General features: G+C 44.8%; 1 protein-coding gene across 1 annotated transcript in view; it reads left to right on the top strand.

Annotated features, from left to right (window-relative positions):
- LOC109894862 (fibrinogen C domain-containing protein 1) overlaps positions 1 to 25,499 on the top strand; it is a 165,840-nt gene that overhangs the window by 93,128 nt on the left and 47,213 nt on the right. Inside the window, exon 5 of the mRNA XM_031830402.1 lies at positions 999 to 1,095. Coding sequence (XP_031686262.1) covers positions 999 to 1,095 — 97 coding nt within the window. The remainder of the gene's footprint in view (positions 1 to 998; positions 1,096 to 25,499) is intronic.

The following is a 25,499-nucleotide window of genomic DNA, read 5'->3' as shown; positions in this document are numbered from 1 at the left end:
TTAACCAGGTAGGCAAGTTGAGAACAAGTTCTCATTTACAATTGCTACCTGGCCAAGATAAATCAAAGCAGTTCGACACATACAACAACACAGAGTTACACGTGGAGTAAAACAAACATACAGTCAATAATACAGTAGAAACAAGTCTATATACGATGTGAGCAAATGAGGTGAGATAAGTGAAATAAAATAAATAAATATATGTTGCCAAGATGTCTTAGCTCATTGTAAGGGACTTTTAGCTTGCTAACATTCTAACTTCTAAACTGATAATGAGCTCCAAACACAAATGAAAGCATAATGTTAGCATGAAATGTACTATCCCTTAGTGAAGCAATCAATAAAAACATATGCGCTGATCCACTGTGGACTCGGCTGCATCAGTCATACTATCAATAATCAAAACAACCTTTGTTATGTCATTATCATGAGATACAGTGCCAGTCAAAAGTTTGGACACACCTATTCAATGGCTTATCTTTATTTTTACTATTATCTACATTGTAGAATAATAATAATAATACAATAATAATAATATAACACATATGCCAAGAGTGTGCAGGGTGGTTATTTTATGAACCCTTTTATCGAGCATGACATATGTTTATAGATGATTTGTGACACATTCATGTTCTGTTCATGAAGGCTTTATTAAGGCTTCATGAAGCCTTTATAAACTGCACATCATTTAAAGCAGCACCAAATGTGTCAATGTCATTTACACCAAATGGGGCTGGCGAAAACCAATTATTCAGAGTCATATTCACTAGGCACCAAACAGAAGAAAACAGACTGAAACAGGGAGAGACTACCTGAGCTTGTCCAGTAAGAAACGGTCATTTTCGTTCTCTGTTGCAAAACATTTTGCTATGGTGTGCACTAATGAATACTGCCCTGGGTTAGGTTGCATTTGGGCACTTATGATCACAAAACAATATACCGAAATGTTGCCATGGTAATCATATGGGGTGTTTTTCTTTTTCTGTTTATCCTCCCAGGTCATTCAGCGCAGAGAGGATGGCGCAGTGAACTTCTTCCGAGCATGGGACGCATACCGCAACGGCTTCGGCAAGATTACTGGAGAGCACTGGCTTGGTGAGCACTCACAAATAGGATCAATACCATGAATAACTCAGTCTATTGGTTCGATAACACTCCACGTTCTTGTCACATTCCCAAAGTCTGCCCAGAAGAAAGGAGAACATTTTATTTGGTGTGGGATTCTAAAACTTGTTCTACACACTAGAATAATTCAAAGTAGATAAGACAGCTGGATCAAATTTAGGCTTGCATAAAAGTTATGCTGGGTTTTCAGGAAAATAGTCATTTTTCTTACCTGCAACACTGGAAGCATAACTTTTGCGTCAAAATCTTGGAAATCGATTTAACACTGAGCAGCATAAGCCTCTCAGGTTTCATTCATTGTTGTGACTTGACTTTAAAATTTATCTGAGGACTGTTATTTATCTAATCAACAAACTATGTTTAATTGTACCCAATTAAATTAATCATGTAACAATCTGGAGCAACATGAGAGCGGTTCATTAAAGAGTTACCATCTCCCGAATTAAACTCCTAAAGGTCTTTACCTATCACATCTATAAGCAGTCAACTTATTAATCATAACCTCATATCATATCATAATTTTGAACAGTCGCGTCACGTACTGACCTTAGTTCTTTTGTTATGTCTTTATTTTAGAATGGTCAGGGCGTGAGTTGGGTGGGTTTGTCTATGTTGTGTTTTGCGTTTGGCCTGGTATGGTTCTCAATCAGAGGCAGGTGTCGTTAGTTGTCTCTGATTGAGAATCATACTTAGGTAGCCTTTTCCCACTTGTGTTTCGTGAGTGTTTATTTTCCGTGTCAGTGTTTTGTTCCACACGGAACTGTTTCAGTTTTGTTTTTTCACTTGGTCGTTTATTGTGTTGTTCAGTGTTCATTATTCTTATTAAAAAACTAAGATGAACATTTACCACGCTGCGTATTGGTCTGATCCTTGCTACTCCTCCTCAGACGAGGAAGAGGAAAGCCGTTACAAGTCGTAACCTCCTTGCATCTGCAAAAACCAGAGCCTTACTTATTATTATGCACTACATAAATTGGTTGAATTATTTATTTACTAGCTAATTAAATGGGAACACAGGATAAACATGCACCCTTAATACGTTAAAAACAGGTCCCTAGAGGACTGATAACAATATGGCTGCTTGTTACAAAAGAGATGAAGAGGGCAGGGCGAGACAGAGAGGGAGAGAGACACTTAACGTTGTGTGGCAAAGAAGGGGGTCGGGTGATAAATGGCAGAAATGTGAGAGCAGAACTAATAAACGGGCTCTGCCCGATCACTAAAATGGCCACCCCTGTCAGAACTTCAGATCACAAAATGGCCGACCGCCAAAACTACAAGTCCCAGAAGCAAGGGGAACCCTCAGAAGGTGGAGCCGACCCACAGATAAAGGGTCAAGAAAAACCAGGAAGGGGGAGAGAGAGTGATGGAAGGATCTATGAACAATAGAGAAAGAGACTATAGAGATTGGCTGGATTTACCGTGTATGAGCTGGATTGTTTTGGACTTACCTGTTGGCGTTTGGACCTGGACCTACCGAGAACCCGATTCGTGTACCGAACCCTGCTATCCTTGACCTCGCCTACGGCCTGGGTGGACCAGGACGGAGAAACAAACACACAGGTACTGTCCTGTTCGAAAGAACTCTCATTCTTGGGTGATTTGGTGACAGTTTACCACTTAATTTGTGACAAACGCTCCTAACCTTGAAGAGGTTTGCCACACGTGGTGGAGAATGCGGGTATGGACTAACCATACCACTGGTTAGGTAGAAGAGAAATAAAAAATGTTCAGTTAGCACTCCAAAGGGGAGTCAGGTTTTTTTTGTGGCTTTGTTTGGTTAGGACAGTTTCTCAGCAAATACCCAGAGGAGGGCCAATCATTTTCTTTAAAAAATGACAGCGCAGGATGATGTGGAAGCATATCTTACCACCTTCGAAAGGACGGCAGAGAGGGAGAAGTGGCCGAAAGAAGAATGGGCAGGGCTTCTGGCACCATACCTGGCAGGGGACGCTCAAAAAGCGTATTTCGACCTGGAGTTGAAAGATGCACAGGATTACGATAAACTAAAGGGAGAGATCCTGACTAGACTGGGAGTGACCGATACCGTGAGGGCACACCGCTTCCACCAGTGGTCCTACCGACCGGGACAACCCCCACGAACACAGATGTTCGACTTGATTCACCTGGCACGGAAATGGTTGCGACCAGAGACCCGGTCATCCGCCGAGATTGTCGAGACCATCGTACTCAACCAGTTTCAGCGAGGTCTACCCCAAGAAGTTAGACGATGGGTTGGCCAGAACGAGGTACTTTCCGCCGACCATCTCGTGGGCCTGGTTGAACGGTATTGTACGGCAGGAACAGCTGAGCAGGCACAGGAGGAAAGATTCCCGTTCCCCAGGCATGGGCGAACCAGCGGACAGGGTAATGCTGTCCCAACATATAGAGGGGGAAGAGAGCAGCGTGGGGCCATGAGGAAAGAATCAGAATCAGGCCGAGACACTAAGGGAAAAAACGGAAACCGGGACTGGGTGTCGAAGGGGTCTGCCCCCCGAACCCCTATTATCTGTTACAATTGTAATCAACCAGGACATATTGCAGCCTACTGCCCTATTAAAGAAGAGCCAATGCAATGTAACCTCGGTGAAAATGAAGATGATATACGGTATGCATGTCCTGTTGTAACCACTGTACTTGAAAGATCAAGAAACACACATATGTGCAGGGTGAAGGTTGAAGGGAAAGAGGTTGAAGCACTGCTGGATTCCGGCAGTATGCTAACCCTGGTCGTTGCAAGCCTAGTGCCGAATCATAAACTGGATACAAGACAGGATATCAGTGTTACATGCATTCATGGGGATACCCGTCTGTACCCCACGGCCTTAGTGAGCATACAAACAGAGGACGGTCTGCTGGATTATGAGGTCGGCGTGGTCCCAAAGATGCCATATGATGTAATATTGGGTAGAGACTTTCCTAACTTTGCGAAGTTAGGCCACAAGAATGGCATATTTGAGAAGCCAACAACCCTGACCAAGCAGGAAGAAGCATGGGGCCTTCAACCAAAGCCAAGAAAAGAGGTCTCCCAGGGGACAACATCACAGGTGCTAGTAGGGGAGGAGGAGGATGAAGTGGCAAACCTCGCTGATAACGAACAGCCCGGTACTAGTGGGGCTGGGGTCGATCTGAATCCAGAGGATGACGATCTAGAACCAGCAGACCTGGCAGGGTCCTTGACTAATTTTGGGACGGCCCAAAACCAGGATCCAACCCTGCAGCAAGCCAGAGCAGATGTGCAGGTCGTAGATGGTACTCCCATAAATGTTGGGATGATGCCTAATAGTTTTCCCCACTTCATCATGAAAAAGAGTTTGGTGTACAGAGTCTCAAAAATAGGGGTTGATGTGGTGGAACAGTTGTTGGTTCCCACTCGGTACCGGAGGACAGTACTGGATCTAGCTCATGGGCACATTCTGGGTGGACACCGTGGTATCGATAAAACCCGAGACCGGATTGTAAGGAGGTTTTACTGGCCAGGAATTCAAGCTGAAGTGGCTCGGCATTGTGGAGAGTGCCCGGAGTGCCAGTTAACAGCTCCCCGACCAGCTGTTAGAAGCCCGTTAGTGCCACTCCCCATAATCGAAACACCATTTGAGAGGATAGCGATGGATTTAGTGGGCCCACTAGCCAAATCCGCCAGAGGGCACCAATACATTCTGGTCATTCTAGATTATGCCACTCGCTACCCAGAAGCCATTCCCCTTCGGACGATGGCTTCCAAAAATATCGCAAAGGAATTAGTGCTCTTGTTCACCAGGGTAGGGGTTCCAAAGGAGATCCTTACCGACCAGGGGAACCCCTTTATGTCCCGCCTTATGGCGGACCTTTGTAAACTGTGGCAGGTGAAACAGTTGAGGACATCGGTTTACCATCCTCAGACGGAAGGGCTGGTTGAGAGATTCAACCGAACCCTGAAGTCAATGCCCAGGAAGGTAATCGATAAGGATGGGAAAAACTGGGATTGCATGTTGCCGTATCTGATGTTTGCCATTAGAGAGGTTCCTCAAGCCTAGCTGTGGTTTTCTCCCTTTGAGCTGGTATATGAGAGGCATCCCCGGGGAATCTTAGACATCGCCCGGGAAACCTGGGAGCACCAATCCACCCCGTATACTAGTGTCATAGAGCACGTCACGGCAATGCAAGACAGGATAGCCACAGTCATGCCCATCGTCAGAGAGCACATGAGACAAGCACAGGAGCACCAGCGGCACACTTATAACCGGCAGGCTACCCTGAGGGAATTTCAACCGGGAAATAAGGTGTTAGTGCTGATCCCCATGGTAGAGTGTAAACTACTAGCCACATGGAAAGGACCATATGAAGTACTGGAGAGAATAGGAGAAGTCAATTATCGGATCCAACAGCCAGGTCGACGGCCCCAGGAACAGATTTATCACATAAACCTGTTAAAAGCATGGAGAGAGAGAGAAACACTAATGGTCACATACCCCACACACACTCAGGAGACAGCCAAAGTAAACATTTCACCCACTCTGTCCTCAGCGCAAGTACAGGAAGTAAAGACCCTGATCCAGAAAAACAGAGATGTGTTTTCAGAGGTACCTGGCCGAACTGAGGTTACGGCTCATGATATCGTTTCCCTACCAGGGAGAAAAGTGAGTATGAGGCCATATCGGGTACCCGAGGCTCGACGGGCCGCGATTAGAGCAGAGACGGAGAAAATGTTGACAGCTGGAGTGATCGAAGAGTCACAAAGTGAGTGGTCTAGCCCAATTGTGATGGTCTCCAAGCCCGATGGGTCTTTGCGGTTCTGTAACGACTTTCGGAAGGTAAATGAAATCTCCAAGTTTGATGCCTACCCCATGCCCCGAGTAGATGAACTACTGGAGAAAATTGGTAATGCTTGGTACATTACGACCCTTGATCTGACAAAAGGGTCCTGGCAAATTCCTCTGACCCCCAGGGCCAAAGAAAAGACAGCCTTTGCAACACCTGACGGTTTGTTTCAATACACCGTCATGCCATTCGGCTTACACGGGGCCCCAGCCACCTTTCAATGGCTCATGGACAAAGTCCTAAAACCGCACAAAGCATACGCCGCAGCTTATTTAGATGACGTGGGGATCTACAGCCCAGATTGGGAATCCCACTTAGCCCGGGTACAGGCAGTGTTAGACGCCCTTAGAAAGGCAGGGCTCACGGCAAACCCTGCCAAGTGTTATGTGGGGTTAGAGGAAACAGAGTATCTGGGATACACTGTGGGAAGAGGGTTAATCAAACCCCAACATAAGAAGGTGAAGGCAATTAGAGAATGGCCGAAACCAGTAAATAAGAAGCAGGTTCGAGCCTTCCTAGGGCTGACCGGTTACTACCGGAAGTTCATCCTAAATTATGCCACAGTGGCCGCCCCACTTACCGACATGACTAGAGCCAGAGGGCCAAACATGGTCAAATGGGATGAAAGGGCCACCAAAGCATTTAGGACATTACAGGAGGCTCTCTGCTGTAATCCAGTGCTGGTGGTACCAGACTTTGAGAAAGAGTTTGTGGTTCAGACGGATGCCACAGAGGTCGGCTTGGGAGCAGTGCTATCCCAAGAGGTAGAAGGGGTGGAACACCCCATCCTGTTTTTAAGCAGGAAGCTGGAACCACGGGAAACCAACTACTCAGTTGTTGAGAAAGAGGCGCTGGCAGTAAAGTGGGCTATAGAAAGCCTGAAGTACTACCTGCTGGGGCACCACTTCACCCTCATCAGTGACCATGCCCCACTCACCTGGATGCATAGGGCTAAAGAGAAGAACGCTCGGGTGATGCGGTGGTTTTTGAGTCTCCAACCGTTTCATTTTGACGTGAAACACAGAGCAGGGAAGGAAATGGGAAACGTGGGATGGGTTATCCCGCATGCACGCATATTTTGATGCGGTAGCCCGACCTAGGGGGTCGGATCTAGGGGGAGAGATATGTGGCAAAGAAGGGGGTCGAGTGATAAATGGCAGATGTGAGAGAAGAACTAATAAACGGGCTCTGCCCGATCACTAAAATGGCCAGCCCTGTCAGAACTACAGATCACAAAATGGCCAACCGCCAAAACTACAAGTCCCAGAAGCAAGGGGAACCCTCAGAAGGTGGAGCCAACCCACAGATAAAGGTTCAAGAAAAACCAGGAAGAGGGAGAGAGAGTGCTGGAAGGATCTATGAACAATAGAGAAAGAGACTATAGAGATTGGCTGGATTTACCATGTATGAGCTGGATTGTTTTGGACTTACCTGTTGGCGTTTGGACCTGGACCTACCGAGATCCTGATTCGTGTACTGAACTCTGCTATCCTTGACCTCGCCTACGGCCTAGGTGGACCAGGACGGAGAAACAAACACACAGGTACTGTCCTGTTCAAAAGAACTCTCATTCTTGGGTGATTTGGTGACCACTTCATTTGTGACAAACGCTGCTAACCTTGAAGAGGTTTGCCACAGTTGGTACGTTTAGAAACTACTCTCACCTACAGTAACCATATACTACACAAACCGCAGCCCGCTTTGAGTAAGAAATCATGAATGTATTTATGTGAAATGCCTGAGTCCGCGTGAATCTCTCTCAGTGGACAGGGCCGCCTTGGAAATGGAGTTGGGCCTTTCCGCGGCACACTTGTAAGGCTCTGATTGTTCAAAAGCGTTCCAACTATAACGACACATGGCAAGACCCAGATGCAGACACAGGAGGAAGATGGTTCAAGTCTGATATTTATTAAAATACAAGGGACAGGCAATAGGCAGGTTGTGGACAGGCAGAAGTTCATTAACCAGGTCAGAGTCTGAAAGGTACAGGGTGACAGGTGGGCTTGAGGTCAGGGCAGAGGTCATGTTGGAACCGGGAGTGCTAGAAAACAGACGAGGAAAATCAGGAGCATGGAAAAAAACACGCTGGTAGGCTTGACGAGACAAGACGAACTGGCAACAGACAAACAGAGAACACCGGTATAAATGGGGAAGATGGGTGACACCTGGAGGGGGTGGAGACAAGCACAAAGACAGGTGAAACATATCAGGGTGTGACACCTTCTACTGTTGTTCTTCTCTGTAGTTGTCCAGTATCCGGTGACTTGACGTGTAGTCCTGAACAGAACTACAGAGTTTATTTTCCTTCCATTCGCTCTTGAAGATGCTTCTTTGAAGATAGGCTAGCCAGCCGTATCTATGGTTTGAGCAGAGTACAGGATGGCCCTACTTAAATTCGCTTTCAAATATACTTATTACAGCTAATCAGCAGTACCAGTGATTGTCCGGATGTGAGTTTATAATCTCTACCTCGTGTTGAGATATACAGTTCAAACCACTTTAAACATGCAGCTGCAACAGACGCTTTTGTGGTCTGCTATGTTCATTTCTTGACTCATCAATTATAAAGTTTGTTCGAAAGGGGGCGGTTCCGTCAGGCTGATACGCTCTCTGACATTTCTAGGGGGCATGACTTGTCACTTGCACAAAGTTATGTAAAATAATTATCTCTTATAGTTTTTCTAATCACATCTCTCTTAACACATTTAAAATAAAATAAAAGTCAAGGTTAGATGCACAACACATAGGATGGACACTTCATACATGTAGTGGGTAGCCAAAATACTTTATTTCCTTTATAACATTTTTAATGACATCACAAAATTACATTAGTGTTCTGTAGATCTTCGCTGACCATTCCCCACATTCAATGCTAGAAATATTGTTCCGGTATTTGCTTTTGAACGTGTTAGAGTTGAGTCATCGGGAAAAGTCTCTTGAAACAAAGGACATTCCTTTGGTGAGTATTGGAGAGGGAGATCTGAATCTTCAGGACGTGAGTTGTTAATCACCACTAATCTACCTCCCCTCATTGCAAACCTGATCTGACCTATTTGGATTCTCGTGGACAGTCATGACATCATGAATAGGAATGGATCCTGTCCTGGTAATTGCGTTACTTTATCCCAGCAACCCAATCTCACCAGCAGAAAGTAAAAGGAAAATATTATTTCTCAGGATTGCAGAGACACATGCTTTGTTATATTCTTTCTTTAGCTGAAATTCATCAGTGAAGCTCAAAGGAAAAAGCTTAGATACATTCTCTACATAATTGTGTGTGTGTGTGTGTGTGTGTCATGCTTGCGTTTGGTGGGAGGGGCTGGTCCCAAAGGCCAATACAAAGAAGATTAATAGCTTTTTTCCTCATGCCATTTACTGCTGGGTGTTGCTACCTCATCAAAAATTTGAAATCTGCATACCGTGTTTATATGTTACATTTCTCAAGTTGCCTCTTTGGGTCACTGATGCTTCAGGGACATTTTTTTATTGCTGTACTTTCCACCTGTCCTCTAGGAATGTGTGTGAAGAGTGTGTGAAGAGTGTAGGTGTGTACTTGGATGGGTGGTTGCGTGTCTTACATTTGCCCTCAGTGAGTGAACCGGAGCCCTAATTCAGGGTTGGGTGATTTGAAATGACAGGCCTGCCACAGAGCATCAGCATGTCAAGATTGACAAATTCTCCAAGAGAGGAGCAGGCAAGAGGAAAACTGCTGCTCACTGCAGCAGGGTGTTTAATGAAATGTATTTTACCTACAGGCAGAGCAGTCTCTTTATGTACTGGTGGACCTGGAGAGGAAAAAAGCATGGAAGACAAGGGGTTCCAAACTGGTCCCATATGGGGGGGGAAAAAACGTTTAAAATGTATTTTTAGATAAAAAGCATGTCTATCTATGTGAAATATTTCATACATTTTAAATACATTCCAATATACTGTCTTTTACAGAATGTATATAAAATGTATATATAAATGTATGTCAAATGCATATTATAATATATGTTGAATACATCTGGAAGTGAAATACATTAAAGAATGTACTTTAGAATATGTATTTATCGATATATTTGCTAAATATATTATAAAATGTATTTAATGTTTTGTAAAATATTTTCCAAAATGCTTTGAAATATTTTACATTTTATTTAACCTTTATTTAACTAGGCAAGTCCGTTAAGAACAAATTCTTATTTACAATGACTATCACGGCCGTCGTTGGAAGGAGACCAAGGTCCAGCGTGGTGAGCGTACATTTTCTTTAATTTATATAAAATGTCGCCAACAAAACAACTGTGAAGCTTAACAGGGCTAAGTGCCACAAACAAAGTTAACTACCTATAACAAAAGGAGGGAAAGGGATACCTAAGTATGGTTCCCAATCAGAGACAACGATAGACAGCTGTCCCTGATTGAGAACCATACCCGGCCAAAACATAGAAACACAAAATCATAGAAAACAAAACATAGAATGCCCACCCCAAATCACACCCTGGACCAAACCAAATAGAGATATAAAAAGGCTCTCTAAGGTCAGGGCATGACAATGACAGCCTACCAAAAGGCAAAGGACCTCCTGCGGGTACAGGGGCTGGGATTAAAATTAAAATATTGGATAAAGCACACATCACGACAAGCAATTTATTTGTAAGAATTGTATATTTTTATTAAGATATATGGCAAATATACAAAATTGGCCAAGTCATATTGTAATGAAGAGGTCACTGTATTGACAATGGAACTTTAATAGGCTCTTTGGTATCACACAGTACGGGAGAAAAATATATTTCAATATGTTTAACATCGTGTAAAATGTATTTCAAATTCAAATAGATTTTGCATCTTCTATTTACCTGAATTTTCTCCTTCTCCTGCTCTGCTTCCACCGGACATTATATACACATTTTAAATATATTCTGGAATATATTTAAAATGTATGAAATAAAAGCTAATTAAATACATTATATGGCCAATTTCTTATATTTTGCACATATTTTTTTTCTCCATACAGTATGACAAAGCTTAACCTTTAATTACACACATGCATAATACATTCACTGGAATGAAAATCCTTCTCACTGGAGGCCAAAAAGCACTAAGACAAAGCTACGATACCAAAAAAACTGGCCTCCAAGTCTTCTAATAGGTTGCCAACTCTACAATATATGTATCTATATATCCATATATGTATTGTCATTCTACTTGACACAAACCAAAAGCATTAACATGCATTTAAATGACTACAAAAATGACTACAAAATGATACATTATCGGTCATGATGTGACTCCATGTCTTTCATATCACAAATAAACAAACTTGACGAGAGCATTGTAACCAGCGTCCAACTGGCATAACAGGATGTGTACTTAATATAGTCATTTTCTTTACCTCTTGGGAGGGGAAAACTAGTTTTTTATGAAGTCGAACATGTGCTCTTTATGTCATAGTATTAAAATGAGGTGGGGAAAAAAATGTATATCACTGCCAAAGTTTACATTTACAATCGTACCCATTTACACTTGTACCCGTATATTGAAAATACATTTTACATAATGTTAAATATATTGAAATGTATTTTTTATGGGGTGGTTATAACCAGTTCAGGGAACAAAACCTGAAAACTGGAAAACAACAACATTTTTAGAGGAACATAATCAGAGCCCATAATGAAAGTGATTTAGACTGACAGAACCGTTATTTTAAAAGCATATGAACCAGTTAAAAAAAGTCTATGCTAACATATGGAATTGTTTTAAGATGGTCATACCATGGATCATTTAGCCATTTGATTTTGAGTTTTAGGACCCCTGTAAGTATCAAAAAAATATATTAACCTTTCTAGCGCAGGTTGACAACATTATTCTGAAAGGCGCGCGAAATTCAAAATAATTTTTTAGAAATATGTAACTTTCACACATTAACAAGTCCAATACAGCAAATTAAAGATAAACATCTTGTTAATCTACCCATCGTGTCCGATTTAAAAAATGCTTTACAGCTAAAGCACAACATATGATTATGTTAGATCTCCACCAAGTCGAAAAAATACACAGCCATTTTTCCAGGCAAAGATAGGAGTCACAAAAAGCAGAAATATATATATAAAATTCATCACTAACCTTTGATGATCTTCATCAGATGACACTCATAGGACATCATGTTACACAATACATGTATGTTTTGTTCGGTAATGTGCATATTTATATCCATAAATCGCAGTTTACATTGGCGCCTTAGATGCAGTAATGTTTTGATTTCAAAACATCCGGGGATTTTGCAGAAATACTCATAATAGACATGATAAAAGATTCTAGTGTTATTCACAGAATTAAAGATAGACTTCTCCTTAATGCAACCGCTGTGTCAGATTTTTTTTTTTTTACTTTACGGAAAAAGCATAATCTGAGAACGGCGCTCAGAACCCAAAACAGCTAGAGGAATATCCACCATTTTGGAATCAACAAAGTTAGAAACAACACCATAAATAATAACTTACCTTTGATGATCTTCATCAGAAGGCACTCCCAGGAATCCCAGTTCGACAATATCCTTCCTGTTTGGCCCTGTCCGGGGGTATCATCAGATGGGGCCACAGTGTCTCCTGACCCCTCCTGTCTCAGCCTCCAGTATTTATGCTGCAGTAGTTTGTGTTGACCATTCCATAAAAATGGAGCTCTATAGGACAAAGCCCTGCCTCCAGCTGTTTGCTTAGAAATTCTAGGGACAATTAGGAGGCCTGCGTCTTGTGACCGTAGCGTACGTGTAGGTATGTATGGCAGGACCAAATCAGGGAGATAGGTAGGAGCAAGCCCATGTAATGCTTTGTAGGTTAGCAGTAAAACCTTGAAATCAGCCTTTGCCTTGACAGGAAGCCAGTGTAGGGAGGCTAGCACTGGAGTAATATGATCAAATGTTTTGTTCTAGTCAGGATTCTAGCAGCCGTATTTAGCACTAACTGAAGTTTATTTAGTGCTTTATCCGGGTAGCCGGAAAGTAGAGCATTGCAGTAGTCTAACCTAGAAGTAACAAAAGCATGGATCAATTTTTCAGCATAATTTTTGGACAGAAAGTTTCTGATTTCTGCAATGTTACGTAGATGGGAAAAAGCTGTCCTTGAAACAGTCTTGATATGTTCGTCAAAAGAGAGATCAGGGTCCAGAGTAACGCCGAGGTCCTTCACAGTTTTATTTGAGACGACTGTACAATCATTAAGATTAATTGTCAGAAGATCTCTTTGTTTCTTGGGACCTAGAACAAGCATCTCTGTTTTGTTGTTAGCGTGTTCAGCCCAGTAATCCATCTTCATGAGGCGCAGGCACTTCATCCAGATAAAAACTCGAAAATTTCCGTTACAGTCCTTTAGAAACATGTCAAACGATGTATGGAATCAATTGTTAGGATGTTTTTAACATCAAACATCAATAATGTTCCAACCAGAGAATTCCTTTGTCTTCAGAAAAAGCACTGGAACGAGAGGTAACTCGGAAGCACGCGTCATGAGACCAAGGCTCTCTGCCAGACCACTGCCAGACCACTGACTCAGAGGTCTCATGAGCCCCTCCCTTATAGTAGAATCCTCAAACCAGTTTCTAAAGACAGTTGACATCTATTGGAAGCCCTAGGAAGTGCAACCTCATCCATATCTAAATGTGTATTCGGTAGGCCAAGCTTTGAAAAACTACAAACCTCAGATGTCTCACTTCCTGGTTGGATTTTTCTCAGATTTACTCCTGCAGTATGAGTTCTGTTATACTCACAGACATCATTCAAACAGTTTTAGAAACTTCAGAGTGTTTTCTAATCAATACTACTAATACTATGCATATATTAGCATCAGGGACAGAGTAGGAGGCAGTTCACTCTGGGCACGCTATTCATCCAAAGTGAAAATGCTGCCCCTATCCCTAAAAGGTTAATTAAAAAGTAGTTTTTTAGCGTAATATTGATTTTGGCATTTAACGTGTTCACGCTAAATGTTCCCCAAGGGCCCCCCCCCCCCCACAGAATGGCGCACAGAATGCAAAAATATTTTTAGAAATATTTAACCTCCACACATTAACAAGTCCAATAGCTCAAATGAAAGATAAACACCTTGTTCATCTACCCAGCGAGTCAGATTTCTAAAATGTTTTACGGCGAAAACACACCACATATTTATATTAGACCACCACCGAAACAAAGACAATAGGCAGCCATTTTGTCCCAGAAAATATAAAATTATAAAAGCAGGATTAAAAAATAAATAATTCACTAACCTTTTGAAAATCTTCATCAGATTACAGTAATAGGACATGTTACACAGTACATTTATGTTTTTTTCAATAATATGCCATTTATATCCATAAATCTCCATTTACATTGACTTCATGTTCAGAAAATACTCAAAAATGTCCAGAGAAATTATACATAGTGCCGCCAGATAACATAAATAGACATCATAAACTTTGACTAAATATACATGTTCTACATATAGTTAGAAAGATACACTGCTTCTTAATGCAACCGCTGTGTTACATTTATTTTTAACGTTACAGAATTAGTTCACTATCTAATAATCTGAGACGGCGCTCAGACGTAAGCAATATTTCTCCGCTATGTTGGAGTCAACAGAAATACAAAATTACAACATAAATATTCCCTTACCTTTGATGGTCTTCGATCAGAATGTAGTGGAAGGAGTCATACTTACCTAATATAACGTTTGGTTTCAGTTCGTGTGCCTTTATAGTAGCATATGCTATGAGTTCCAGCTGAAATGTGTCCAAAATTACTTCTGGTCCCGAACAGTTGCGCATTAAAACTTCAAAATTACATATTATATGTCGACTAAACTGGTCAAACTAAGTGCAGAATCAAGCTTTAGGATGTTCTAAACGTACAAAACAATGATCTAATCTCTCGGACGAACGTGCTTCTTTGCAGGTGATCTGGAACAAAGGAACGTCTCGCCAAAATGCGCGCTCTCGTGACCTTGTATTTTCTCGCAACATCCACTCTTTCGCCTCCCAAAGGGTCAAAATGCGCGGATTTGCACAATTAAACGCTGTACTGAATGAGGACATCTAGTGGAAGACATAGAAAGTGTCTCCAGATCCATAGCTGGTTGGGAAGGGTGGGGGCGATGACGTCAAAGTTGCCCCAAATTTCAGGCTCCCAAAAATAGTTTGGGAGATTGCCTGCCCTGTGAGTTCTGCTATACTTACAGACATAATTCAAACGGTTTTAGAAGCTTTAGAGTGTTTTCTATTCAATAATAATTATTATATGCATATATTAGCAATTTTGGACAGATTTCTTTTCAGTTTACTATGGGCACGCAATTTATCCAAAGGGGTATTCTGCTGAGGCCTAACAGGTTAATACTATAGCCCATAGAAACACATTGAATAATACATGCATAAATGGCAAAACAGACAGGTAAAAAATAAATCATAAGTAATAATGTTTTGAAGTATCTTTCCTATACATATTTTACCCCTTTTTTATGGCACAAAACTACCTCCATATTTCCATACATTTTTTGAACCGATACCGGTTACCTTCAGAACACCACTGTGTTTGTGAGAATCTCCCCTTTCTATAGTGGGGTCATATAGTTTTTGGCCCAAACGGTTCAGAAGCCAAAGACAGAAGTTTGCACATCAGACTTCAGACAAGTCCCATTAGGCTTGTGGGGGTCATAGAGCAAAATCATCTTGGTATTCTCCATTTGTAGGCCAAACCATTCGGATGACACTGTCACGCCCTGACCAGAGATATCTGTTTTCTTTATATTTTGGTTAGGTCAGGGTGTGACAAGGGTGGATACACTAGTTTTTGTATTGTCTAGGGTTTTTGTATGTCTAGGGTTTTGTAGGTCTAGGTATTTGTATGTTTATGGTCGCCTGATATGGTTCCCAATCAGAGGCAGCTGTTTATCGTTGTCTCTGATTGGGGATCATATTTAGGTAGCCATTTCCCCTTTGGTGTTTGTGGGTTCTTATTCTATGTTTAGTTGCCTGTCTACTCTATTCGTATTAGCTTCACGTTTCGTTAATTTTGTTGTTTTGTTCATTTGTTCAGTGTTCTTTCTTTATTAAAAGAAGAATGTATGCATACCACGCTGCACCTTGGTCTCCTTCATATGACGAACGTGACAGAAGAACTCACCAAAAATGGACCAAGCAGTGTGTTCAGGAGGAATGGACCTGGGAGGAGATCCTGGAGGGAGCAGGACCCTGGACGCAAGCTGGGGAGTATCACCTTCCTAAGGATGAGATAGAGGCAGCGAAGGCGGAACGGCGATATTACGAGGAGTTATACCAACGAGGTAGGCCACAGAAACCCCAAGAAAAAATGGTGGGGGGAGGCACATGGAGTCAGTCAGGTAGTCGCCTAGGAGCATGAAAGGACAGCAATGAAGTCGGGGTAGAAAGCCACAGAAACCCAAAGAAGATTTTGGGGCACATGGAGCAGTCGGTGAAGTTGAGGGGTGAGTCAGAGAATATTCGAGGAGTTATTGGACAGATTGGAGGAGATGGAACGGAGGGGAGAGTATGAGACCGTCGAGCTGGTTTTTGATCAAATTGGAGAAGTGTGAAGAGAGAGAGAGCTGTTGGTCTGGCGTAGTATGCACGGCATTCACCCTGAGGAGCATGTTAGCTGTCCGATGCTACTTGTGTCAGTTCCTCGTACTCGTCCTGAAACGTGTGTTAAAGTTCCAGGAACAATTGATGCCGGCTATACACGCCAGGTCTCCAGTGTGCCTTCACAATCCCATGTGTCCTGTTCCTGCTCTTCCCACTCTCCCTCAAGTGTGCTTCCATAGTCCAGTACATCCTGTGCCTCTTCCTTGCACTCGCCCTGAGGTGCGTGTCATCAGCCCGGTGCCACGCATCAGTTCTCCAGTGAGCATCCACAGTCCAGTACGTCCTGTGCCTCCTCTCCGCACTAGCCCTGAAAGGCATGTCATCAGCCCGGTGCCACCGGTACCGGTCCCACGCATCAGTTCTCCAGTGAGCATCCACAGTCCAGTACGTCCTGTGCCTCCTCTCCGCACTAGCCCTGAAAGGCATGTCATCAGCCCGGTGCCACCTGTACCGGTCCCACGCATCAGGTTTCCAGTGCACCGCCACAGTCCAGTACGTCCTGTGCCTCCTCTCCGCACTCGCCCTGAGATGCATGTCATCCGTCCGGTACCACCAGTTCCGGCACCACGCATCAGGCCTCCAGTGTGCTTCCACACTCCAGTACGGCCTGTGCCTCCTCTCCGCACTCGCCCTGAAAGGCATGTCATCACCCCGGTGCCACCTGTACCGGTCCCACGCACCAGGCCTACAGTGTGCTTCCACACTCCAGTACGTCCTGTGCCTCCTCCGCGCACTCGCCCTGAGATACGTGTCTTCCACTGGTACCCAGCACCTCTCCTCCGGCCTGTACCCCTCCCAGTCCACGAGGTACTGTAGGCCCCTCACCCAGCGTCTAGAGTCCAGAATGGAACGTACTGTGTACGCCTGGGACCCCTCGATGTCCAGAGGGGGCAGAGGGGCCTCCGGCACCACACCTTCCTGCAGGGGACCAGCTACCACCGGCCTGAGGAGAGACACATGAAACGAGGGGTTAATACGATAGTAAGAAGGGAGCTGTAACCTATAACACACCTCGTTTTTCCTCCTCAGGACTTTAAATGGCCCCACACACTGCGGCCCCAGCTTCCGGCAGGGCAGGCGGAGGGGCAGGTTTCGGGTCGAGAGCCAGACCCGGTCCCCCGGTGCAAACACGGGGGCCTCACTGCGGTGGCGGTCAGCGCTCCTCTTCTGCTGCCCACCAGCTTGTTTGAGTGATTCCTGGATGGCTCCCCAGGTCTCCTTTGAGTGTTGCACTCACTCCTCCACCGCAGGAGCTTCGGTCTGGCTCTGATGCCACGGTGCCAGGACCGGCTGGTAGCCCAACACACACTGGAAAGGCGAGTTCTAAGACATAAAACCTCACGTCCTTAGCTAAAGTAGGCCACCAGTACTTTCCCCTAAGACCCCGCACTGTCCTCTCAATACCCGGATAACCCGAAGAGGGTAGCGTATGGGCCCACCGAATCAATTGGTCACGAACACCAAGCGGCACGTACTGAAGACCCGCTGGACACTGTGAGGGCGCAGCTTCCAACCGTAATGCCTGCTCGATGTCCGCATCCACCTCCGATACCACCAGACATGAAGCTGGAAGGATGGGAGTAGGATCGATGGACCGCTCCTCGGTGTCATAGAGACGGGACAGCGCGTCGGCCTTAGTGTTAAGGGAACCTGGTCTATAGGAGAAGGTGAACCAAAATCTGGTGAAAAACATCGCCCACCTTGTCTGACGAGGATTCAGTTTCCTTGCTGCCCGGATATAGTCCAGATTATGGTGCTCAGTCCAGATGAGGAAAGAGTGCTTGTCCCCCACAAGCCAATGTCTCCTCACCTTCAGAGCTTTACCACAGCTAACAACTCCCGGTCCCCCACGTCATAGTTTCGCTCCGCCGGACCGAGCTTCTTCGAAAAGAAAGTGCAGGGGAGGAGCTTCGGTGGCGTGCCCGAGCGCTGTGATAGCACGGCTCCAACCCCAGCCTCGGACGCGTCCACCTCCACTATGAATGGCAAAGAGGGGTCCGAATGAGCCAATACAGGAGCGTTGGTAAACAGCGCCTTCAGACGACTAAAAGCTCTGTCCGCCTCCGCTGACCACCGTAAACACGCCAGCCCCCCCTTTAGCAGTGAGGTAATGGGAGCCGCCACCTGGCCAAAACCCCGGATAAACCTCCGGTAGTAATTGGCAAACCCTAAAAACCGCTGCACCTCCTTTACCGTGGTCGGAGTCGGCCAATTACGCACGGCTGTAACGCGGTCTCACTCCATCACCACCCCAGAGGTAGAAATGCGATAACCCAGGAAGGAAACGGCTTGTTTGGAGAACACCCATTTCTCAGCCTTGACGTACAGGTCATGATCCAGCAGTCGCCCATGTACCTTGCGCACCAGAGACACATGCGCGGCACCTGCCCGTGCAGGTCCCTGAGAATCTCGTCTACGAAGGATTGAAAGACGGCTGGAGCATTCTTCAACTCATACGGCATGACGAGGTACTCATAATGGTCAGATGTGGTACTAAACTCGGTCTTCCACTCATCTCCCTCCCGCATACGCACCAAATTATACGCGCTCCTGAGGTCCAGTTTTGTGAAAAAGCACGCTCTGTGAAATGATTCCACCACCGTAGCGATGAGAGGAAGCGGGTAACTAAACCCCACTGTGATGGAATTTAGACCTCTATAATCAATGCACGGACGCAGACCTCCCTCCTTTTTCACAAATAAGAAACTCGAGGAGACGGGTGACGTGGAGGGCCGAATGTCCCCTGTCCCAGAGATTCAGCAACATATGTCTCCATTGCCACTGTCTCCTCCTGTGACAACGGGTACACGTGACTCCTGGGGAGTTTACCTGGAGATTTATTGCGCAATCCCCTCGTCGGTGAGGTGGTAATTGGGTCGCTCTCTTCTTACAGAAGGCGAATAGCCAAATCGGCATATTCTGAGGGAATGCGCACAGTGGAAACCTGGTCTGGACTCTCCACCGTCGTGGCACCGATGGAAACTCCTCTACACCTACCTGAACACTCCTCTGACCACCCCTGGAGAGCCCCTTGTTTCCATGAAATCCTAGGATTGTGACTAGCCAGCCAGGGAATCCCCAGCACCATTGGGAACGCAGGTGAATCAATAAGGAAGAGACTAATCCACTCCCCATGATCCCCCTGCATTACCATGTCCAGTGGAACCGTGGCCTCCCTGACGAGCCCTGACCCTAACGGTCGGCTATCTAGGGAGTGCACGGGGAAGGGTCGATCTATCGTCACCAGCGGAATACCTAACCTTAGGAATAGTCCGCAATCCATAAAGTTCCCAGCTGCGCCTGAATCGACTAGCGCCTTATGCTGGAGAGAGGGAGAAAACATGTGACCAACAGGGAGCTCTGGGTGAGTCTGGTGCTGACTCACCTGGGGTGACCGAGAAGTGCTCTGCCTGCCCTCTCGACTCCCAGACGAGCTCCTCCAGCACCGATCAGCAGTGTGTCCTCTCCGACCACAACTGGTGCAGGAGGAGCCTCCTCCTCCGATTCCCCTCGATGCGCCCCCCCCCCCCCCCCCCCAACTCCCAAGGCATTGGAGCGGGAGGGCCGGGAGGTGGAACTAACAGGGCCCGTTCTGGATGCCCGCGGGCAGCTAGCAGGTTGTCCAGTCGGATTGACATGTCTATGAGCTCGTCGAGGGAGAGGGTGGCTTCCGAACGCCGCCGGAGGAGTAGGTTGAGCAGGCAGAGGAGGAGCCGGAGGCGAGGTAGGGAGACCACTCCTCTCCCATCGGTCCATTCTCTCCATCATCTGATTCATCGCTGACCCGATTCGGTGGAGGATGGCCATGGATGGGAGAGGGGGTGCAGCTGCTCCTGCTGACACCATGCTGTGGTGCGGGCTTCTGTCACGTAGCTAGGAGTGGTGGGTCAAGCGCAGAGAGCAGAGGTTTACGGAAAAAACATATTTATTTCCGGTAAGTATGGTCACGCCAAAAACAACAGGTGAAATAATGACAGACCCAAACAGGACACCAAACAGTCAGAAAAATAACAAAACACAACCTCCCACAAACAGAACAGAGAACAAGCCCGCACAAAAGCAGGCGGACATAGAAGGCTTAAATAGCCCTGAAACAAACCCCAAACAAGAAACAGGCGAAACCAATACAGATATAACCAACAGAAAAAGAAAAGGGAATCGGTGGCAGCTAGTAGACCGGTGACGACGACCGCCAAGCGCCGCCCGAACAGGAAGAGGAGCCACCTTCGGTGGAAGTCTTGACAGACATTCAAAGGTCCTTCATAGGAGTCAATCCTCTGTAGGTAGAATTCTGTGGGGTTCATTCAGATAATGCATGTCATAACAAGATGCCCAGCACTTGAAGCCAAGCCTCCTCCTCCACCCTCTTTCGCTCTCTCCCCACCAGCAAAGTTTCAGTCGCATCTCGCACCCTACACTTGTCTGTCCAATGCAGGAAAATAGTTTGCCCGCTCCATACCAATCTGCTCTATCCGCACAGATTGGTGAAGTGATTTAATGTCAAGCTAGATGTAGCTTTCTTTTGCTGATCGGGAACAGTTGGGGGAGAAAAAAAAAAGTTACATAATTTTGGTTCCAACCCCTTTATTTCTCATATAAGTACAGTGAAATTCTTAACCTTTTCAATGCTAGTTAAGGATACAAAAGCTATATACAGGGTTAATGCCAGTACCAAATGTACAATGTGCAAGGATACTGGAGTATTTGAGGTAGATATGTACATGTAGGCAGGGATTAGGAGAAAATGACTGCTAGCAGGATAATTAATCATAATAATACACATTTGTGGTGGGTTTATGTGTGTGGTGGTGAGTGTGTGGGTGTTAGTGTGAGTGTGTATATGTGCAAGAGTGTCATTGTAAGTGTGATAGGCAGATATACTGTACATGTAAACAGGGCTGAAAAGGGTATAGTAGCAGGAATATATAAATACTTATGGTCATATATTCATATAAACAGGAGTAATAGTGACCAGTAGTAGGATAAAGAGATAGATACTAAGGTAATAGTAATGGTAATCAATAATCAATTTATAATGTAGCAGCGTAGTGGTAGTAATAGATCTAATCAATAATAATTTTAGCAGAAGCATCAGTGTGAGGGTTGTGTGTGTGTTGGTGTTGGTGTAAGTGTGTGGCGTCAGTAATGAGTGCGTGACTGAGGGTGTGTGTGAGTCAGAGTGACAGTGAAGGTGTGTGTATCTGAATGGGTGCAGACCTGTGGGTGGGCATAGAGTCAGTGTGGATAATCTGTGGGAGAGGGAGAGAAGTAGCTGTTAACCATTTAAGAGTCTTGTGGCAGGGGACAGAAGCTGTTTAGGAGTCTGTTGGTCTGAGCCTTGATGCACCGGTACCGCCTGCCAGACGAGAGAACAGTCCATGTGTCTGGTGGTTGGAGTTTTTGGCAATTTTTCAGGTCTTTCACAGACACTGCCTGACATGTACATCCTGAATGGCTGGGAAATCACCCCCAGTGATGCACTGGGCCATCCGAACCACCCTCTGTAGGTCCTTCCGGTCGAGGGAGGGGCAGTTGCCATACCAGACGGTGATGCAACCATGCTCTCGATGGTGCACCTAGAAAAGTTCCTAAGGATCTGAGGGGCCATGCCAAATCTTTTCAGCTTCCTGAGGGAGAAGAGGCGCTGCTGTGCCTTCTTTAGGACTGTGCTGGTGTGAGAGGACCATGTTAAGTCCTCAGTGATGTGGACACCGACTTTGAGCTCTTGACCCTCGCAAATGTGGCCCCGTCAATGTGAATGGGGGTGTGCACCTGCCCCTGTTTCCTGTAGTTTACGATCAGCTCTTTGGTCTTGCTAACGTTGAGGGAGACATTGTTGTCCTGGCACTACATTGTCAGGTGTCTGACCTCCTCCCTGTAGGCTGTCTCATCGCCATTGGTGATCAGGCCTACGACCGTCAGCTTATTGACTAGTTTGGAGGGCACTATGGTGTTGAGCGCTGAGCTGTAGTCGATTAACAGCATCCTCACATACAGTGCCTTCAGAAAGTATTCATACCCCTTGACTTATTCCACATTTTATTGTGTTACAGCCTGAATTCAGAATGTATTAAAACAAATAATAATGATCATGCATCTACACACAATACCCCATAACGACAGTGAAAACATTTATTAGACATTTTAACAAATGTATTGAAAATGAAGTATTAAAAAATGTATTGTATGTTAGAATCAGCTTTGGCAGCGATTACAGCTGTGAGTGTTTCTGGGTAAGTCTCTTAAGAGCTTTGCACAGCTGGATTGTACAATATTTGCACACTATACTTTTTAAATTCTTCAAGCTGTCAAGTTGGTTGTCAATCATTGTTAGACAGCCATGTTCAAGTTTTTCCCATAGATTTTCAAGACGATTTAAGTTCAAATTGTAACTAGGCCAGTCAGGAACACTCAATCTCATCTTGATAACAACTACAGTGTATATTTGGCATTGTGTTTTAGATTATTGTCCTGATGAAAGGTGAATTTGTCTCCCAGTGTCTGTTGGAAAGCAGAGTGAGCTAGGTTTTTCACAAGGATTTTGCCTGTGTTTCGCTCTGTTCTGTTTCTTTTTATCCCCCCCAAATACTCCCTAGGCATTGCCGATGACAAGCATACCCATAGCATGCAGCCAATATTTTTATTCTGTACAGGTTTCCTTCTTTTCACTCTACAACGTTGTTGATCCATCCTCAGTTTTCTCCTGACCATGGTTGACTAACACCTTGACCAAAATGTCTGACCTTGTATGCTGTCAAAAGACATTTCATACCCATTATAGTATTCAAATTCCTAATTCTATGGGGCCAAAGGCCTAACAGTAGACTGTTGTCACGTCCACACGCACACACAAACACACACACACACTCGACACACTCTGCTGCAAAATCAAGAATATTATATGTTTAAGATAGTTGATTCATGGGCCTCCCGAGGGGCGCAGCGGTCTAAGGAACTGCATCACAGTGCTTGAGGCGTCACTACAGGCTGTGTCTCAGTCGGCCGTGACCGGGAGACCCATGAGGCGGCGCACAATTGGACCAGCTGGGTCCGGGTTAGGGTAGGGTTTGGCCGGCCGTGATGTCCTTGTCCCATTGCGCTCTAGCGACTCCTGTGGCGGGCCGGGCGCATGCACCCTGACACAGTCACCAGTTGTACAGTGTTTCCTCTGATACATTGGTGCGGCTGGATTCTGGGTTAAGTGAGCAGTGTGTCAAGAAGCAGTCGGCTTGGCAGGGTCGTGTTTCGGAGGACGAATGGCTCTCAAACTTTCCCTCTCCTGAGTCCATACGGGAGTTGCAGCGATGGGGCAAGACTGTAACTACCAATTATGGAGAAAAAGGGGTAAAAAATATAGTTGATTTGTTATTGATATTATCTACATTGTTTATGTCGTGGCAATATGATCCTACAGATTGATTTCAGTAAGATAAAAATGCTATTTATGTTTCATCTGAGCCTGAAATATGAATCTGCATATTATTTTGATATTGGGGAGACATGAATATTAATATGAGTATTTTTAAGTCATCAAGGGGTGAGGTTGAAATTGCCATTCTATATTTTTCTGTGGTAGTGTATTAGCATATTCAGTCAAAACCAACCTTGCAGAGGACCTCAGATAAGCATTCCCTTTTATCAGTCATAAAAAGAAGAAAGATTGTGATAAAAAGTTCATTCCAACACTCTGCTATAAAACTCTAAACCTTTACCCAGAATGCCAATTTATGGAGCATCTGACTCAAAAGCACCTTTCAAATATAGTGGCAAGCACACCATGCAGAGAGACTCATGCACACGCACGCAGGTACACACACACACTTTCAGCTCCAGCTTCAGTGGTCCACAGAGGTAGGAGGTATTATAAAAGCCTTGCTTTGTGCACTGTTGGAATCCCATTATTGAAGCTCAAGTGTTACTTTTGAGATGGCTGTTTCTTTTTATGATGAAGTGAACAAAAAACACCAAAGCCTTATCCTTCATTCTCTCTAAAAGAAGGAATGTTTTCAATCTCGTAACCTGATCCCTTCGGTATTCCCTGTATCATCAAACCCCACCAACGAGAGCCAGGACAGTCACACATATATCAGATGAAAGAAAGGCCCTTTAATATATACTGAACTAAAATATGAACGCAACATCCAACCATTTCAAAGATTTTACTGTGTTACAGTTCACATAAGTAACTCAGTCAATTGAAATAAATTCATTAGGCCCTAATCTATGGACTTCACATGACTGGGCAGGGGTGTAGCAATGGGTGGGTCTGGGAGGGCATAGGCCCACCTACTGGGGAACCAGGCCTAGCCAATCAGAATGAGTTTTCCCCCACAAAAGGGCTTTACTAGAGACAGAAATACTCTTCAGCACCCCTCTCAGATGATCCCATAGGTGTAGAAGCAGGATGTGGAGGTATTGGGCTGCCGTGGTTACACGTGGTCGGCGGTTGATAGGCCGGTTAGACGTACTGCCAAATTCTCTAAAACGACGTTGGAGGCAGCTTGTGGTAGAGAAATTAACATACAATTCTCTGGAAATTGCACGCTCCCTCGAAACTTGAGACATTTGTGGCAAACCACATTTTAAAGTGGTCTTTTATTTCCCCCAGCACAAGGTGCACCTGTGTAATGATCATGCTGTTTTGTCAGCTTGATGATGTGCACACCTGTCAGGTGGATGGATTATCTTGGCAAAGGAGAAATGCTCACTAACAGGAATATAAACATATTTGTCCACAAAATTTGAGAGAAATAAGCTTTTCGTGCTTGTGGAACATTTCTGGGATTGTTGGGACCAATACTTTACATGTTGCGTTTATATTTTTGTTCACTGTATAATCGCATTGATCCCACCATTCCTCTATCAGTAATTCCTACTCAACCCAAGGTGAAAGGTCAATGGAGCTGGCCAATCAAATTATCCTTTGACCCCTTATGTACCCCTGGTTTGAAACA

This window comes from Oncorhynchus kisutch, linkage group LG8 (assembly GCF_002021735.2).
Source record: "Oncorhynchus kisutch isolate 150728-3 linkage group LG8, Okis_V2, whole genome shotgun sequence".
NCBI lineage: Eukaryota > Metazoa > Chordata > Actinopteri > Salmoniformes > Salmonidae > Oncorhynchus > Oncorhynchus kisutch.
The sequence above is the reverse complement of the archived record's forward strand: the minus strand, read 5'-3'. Positions and strand labels throughout refer to the sequence as shown.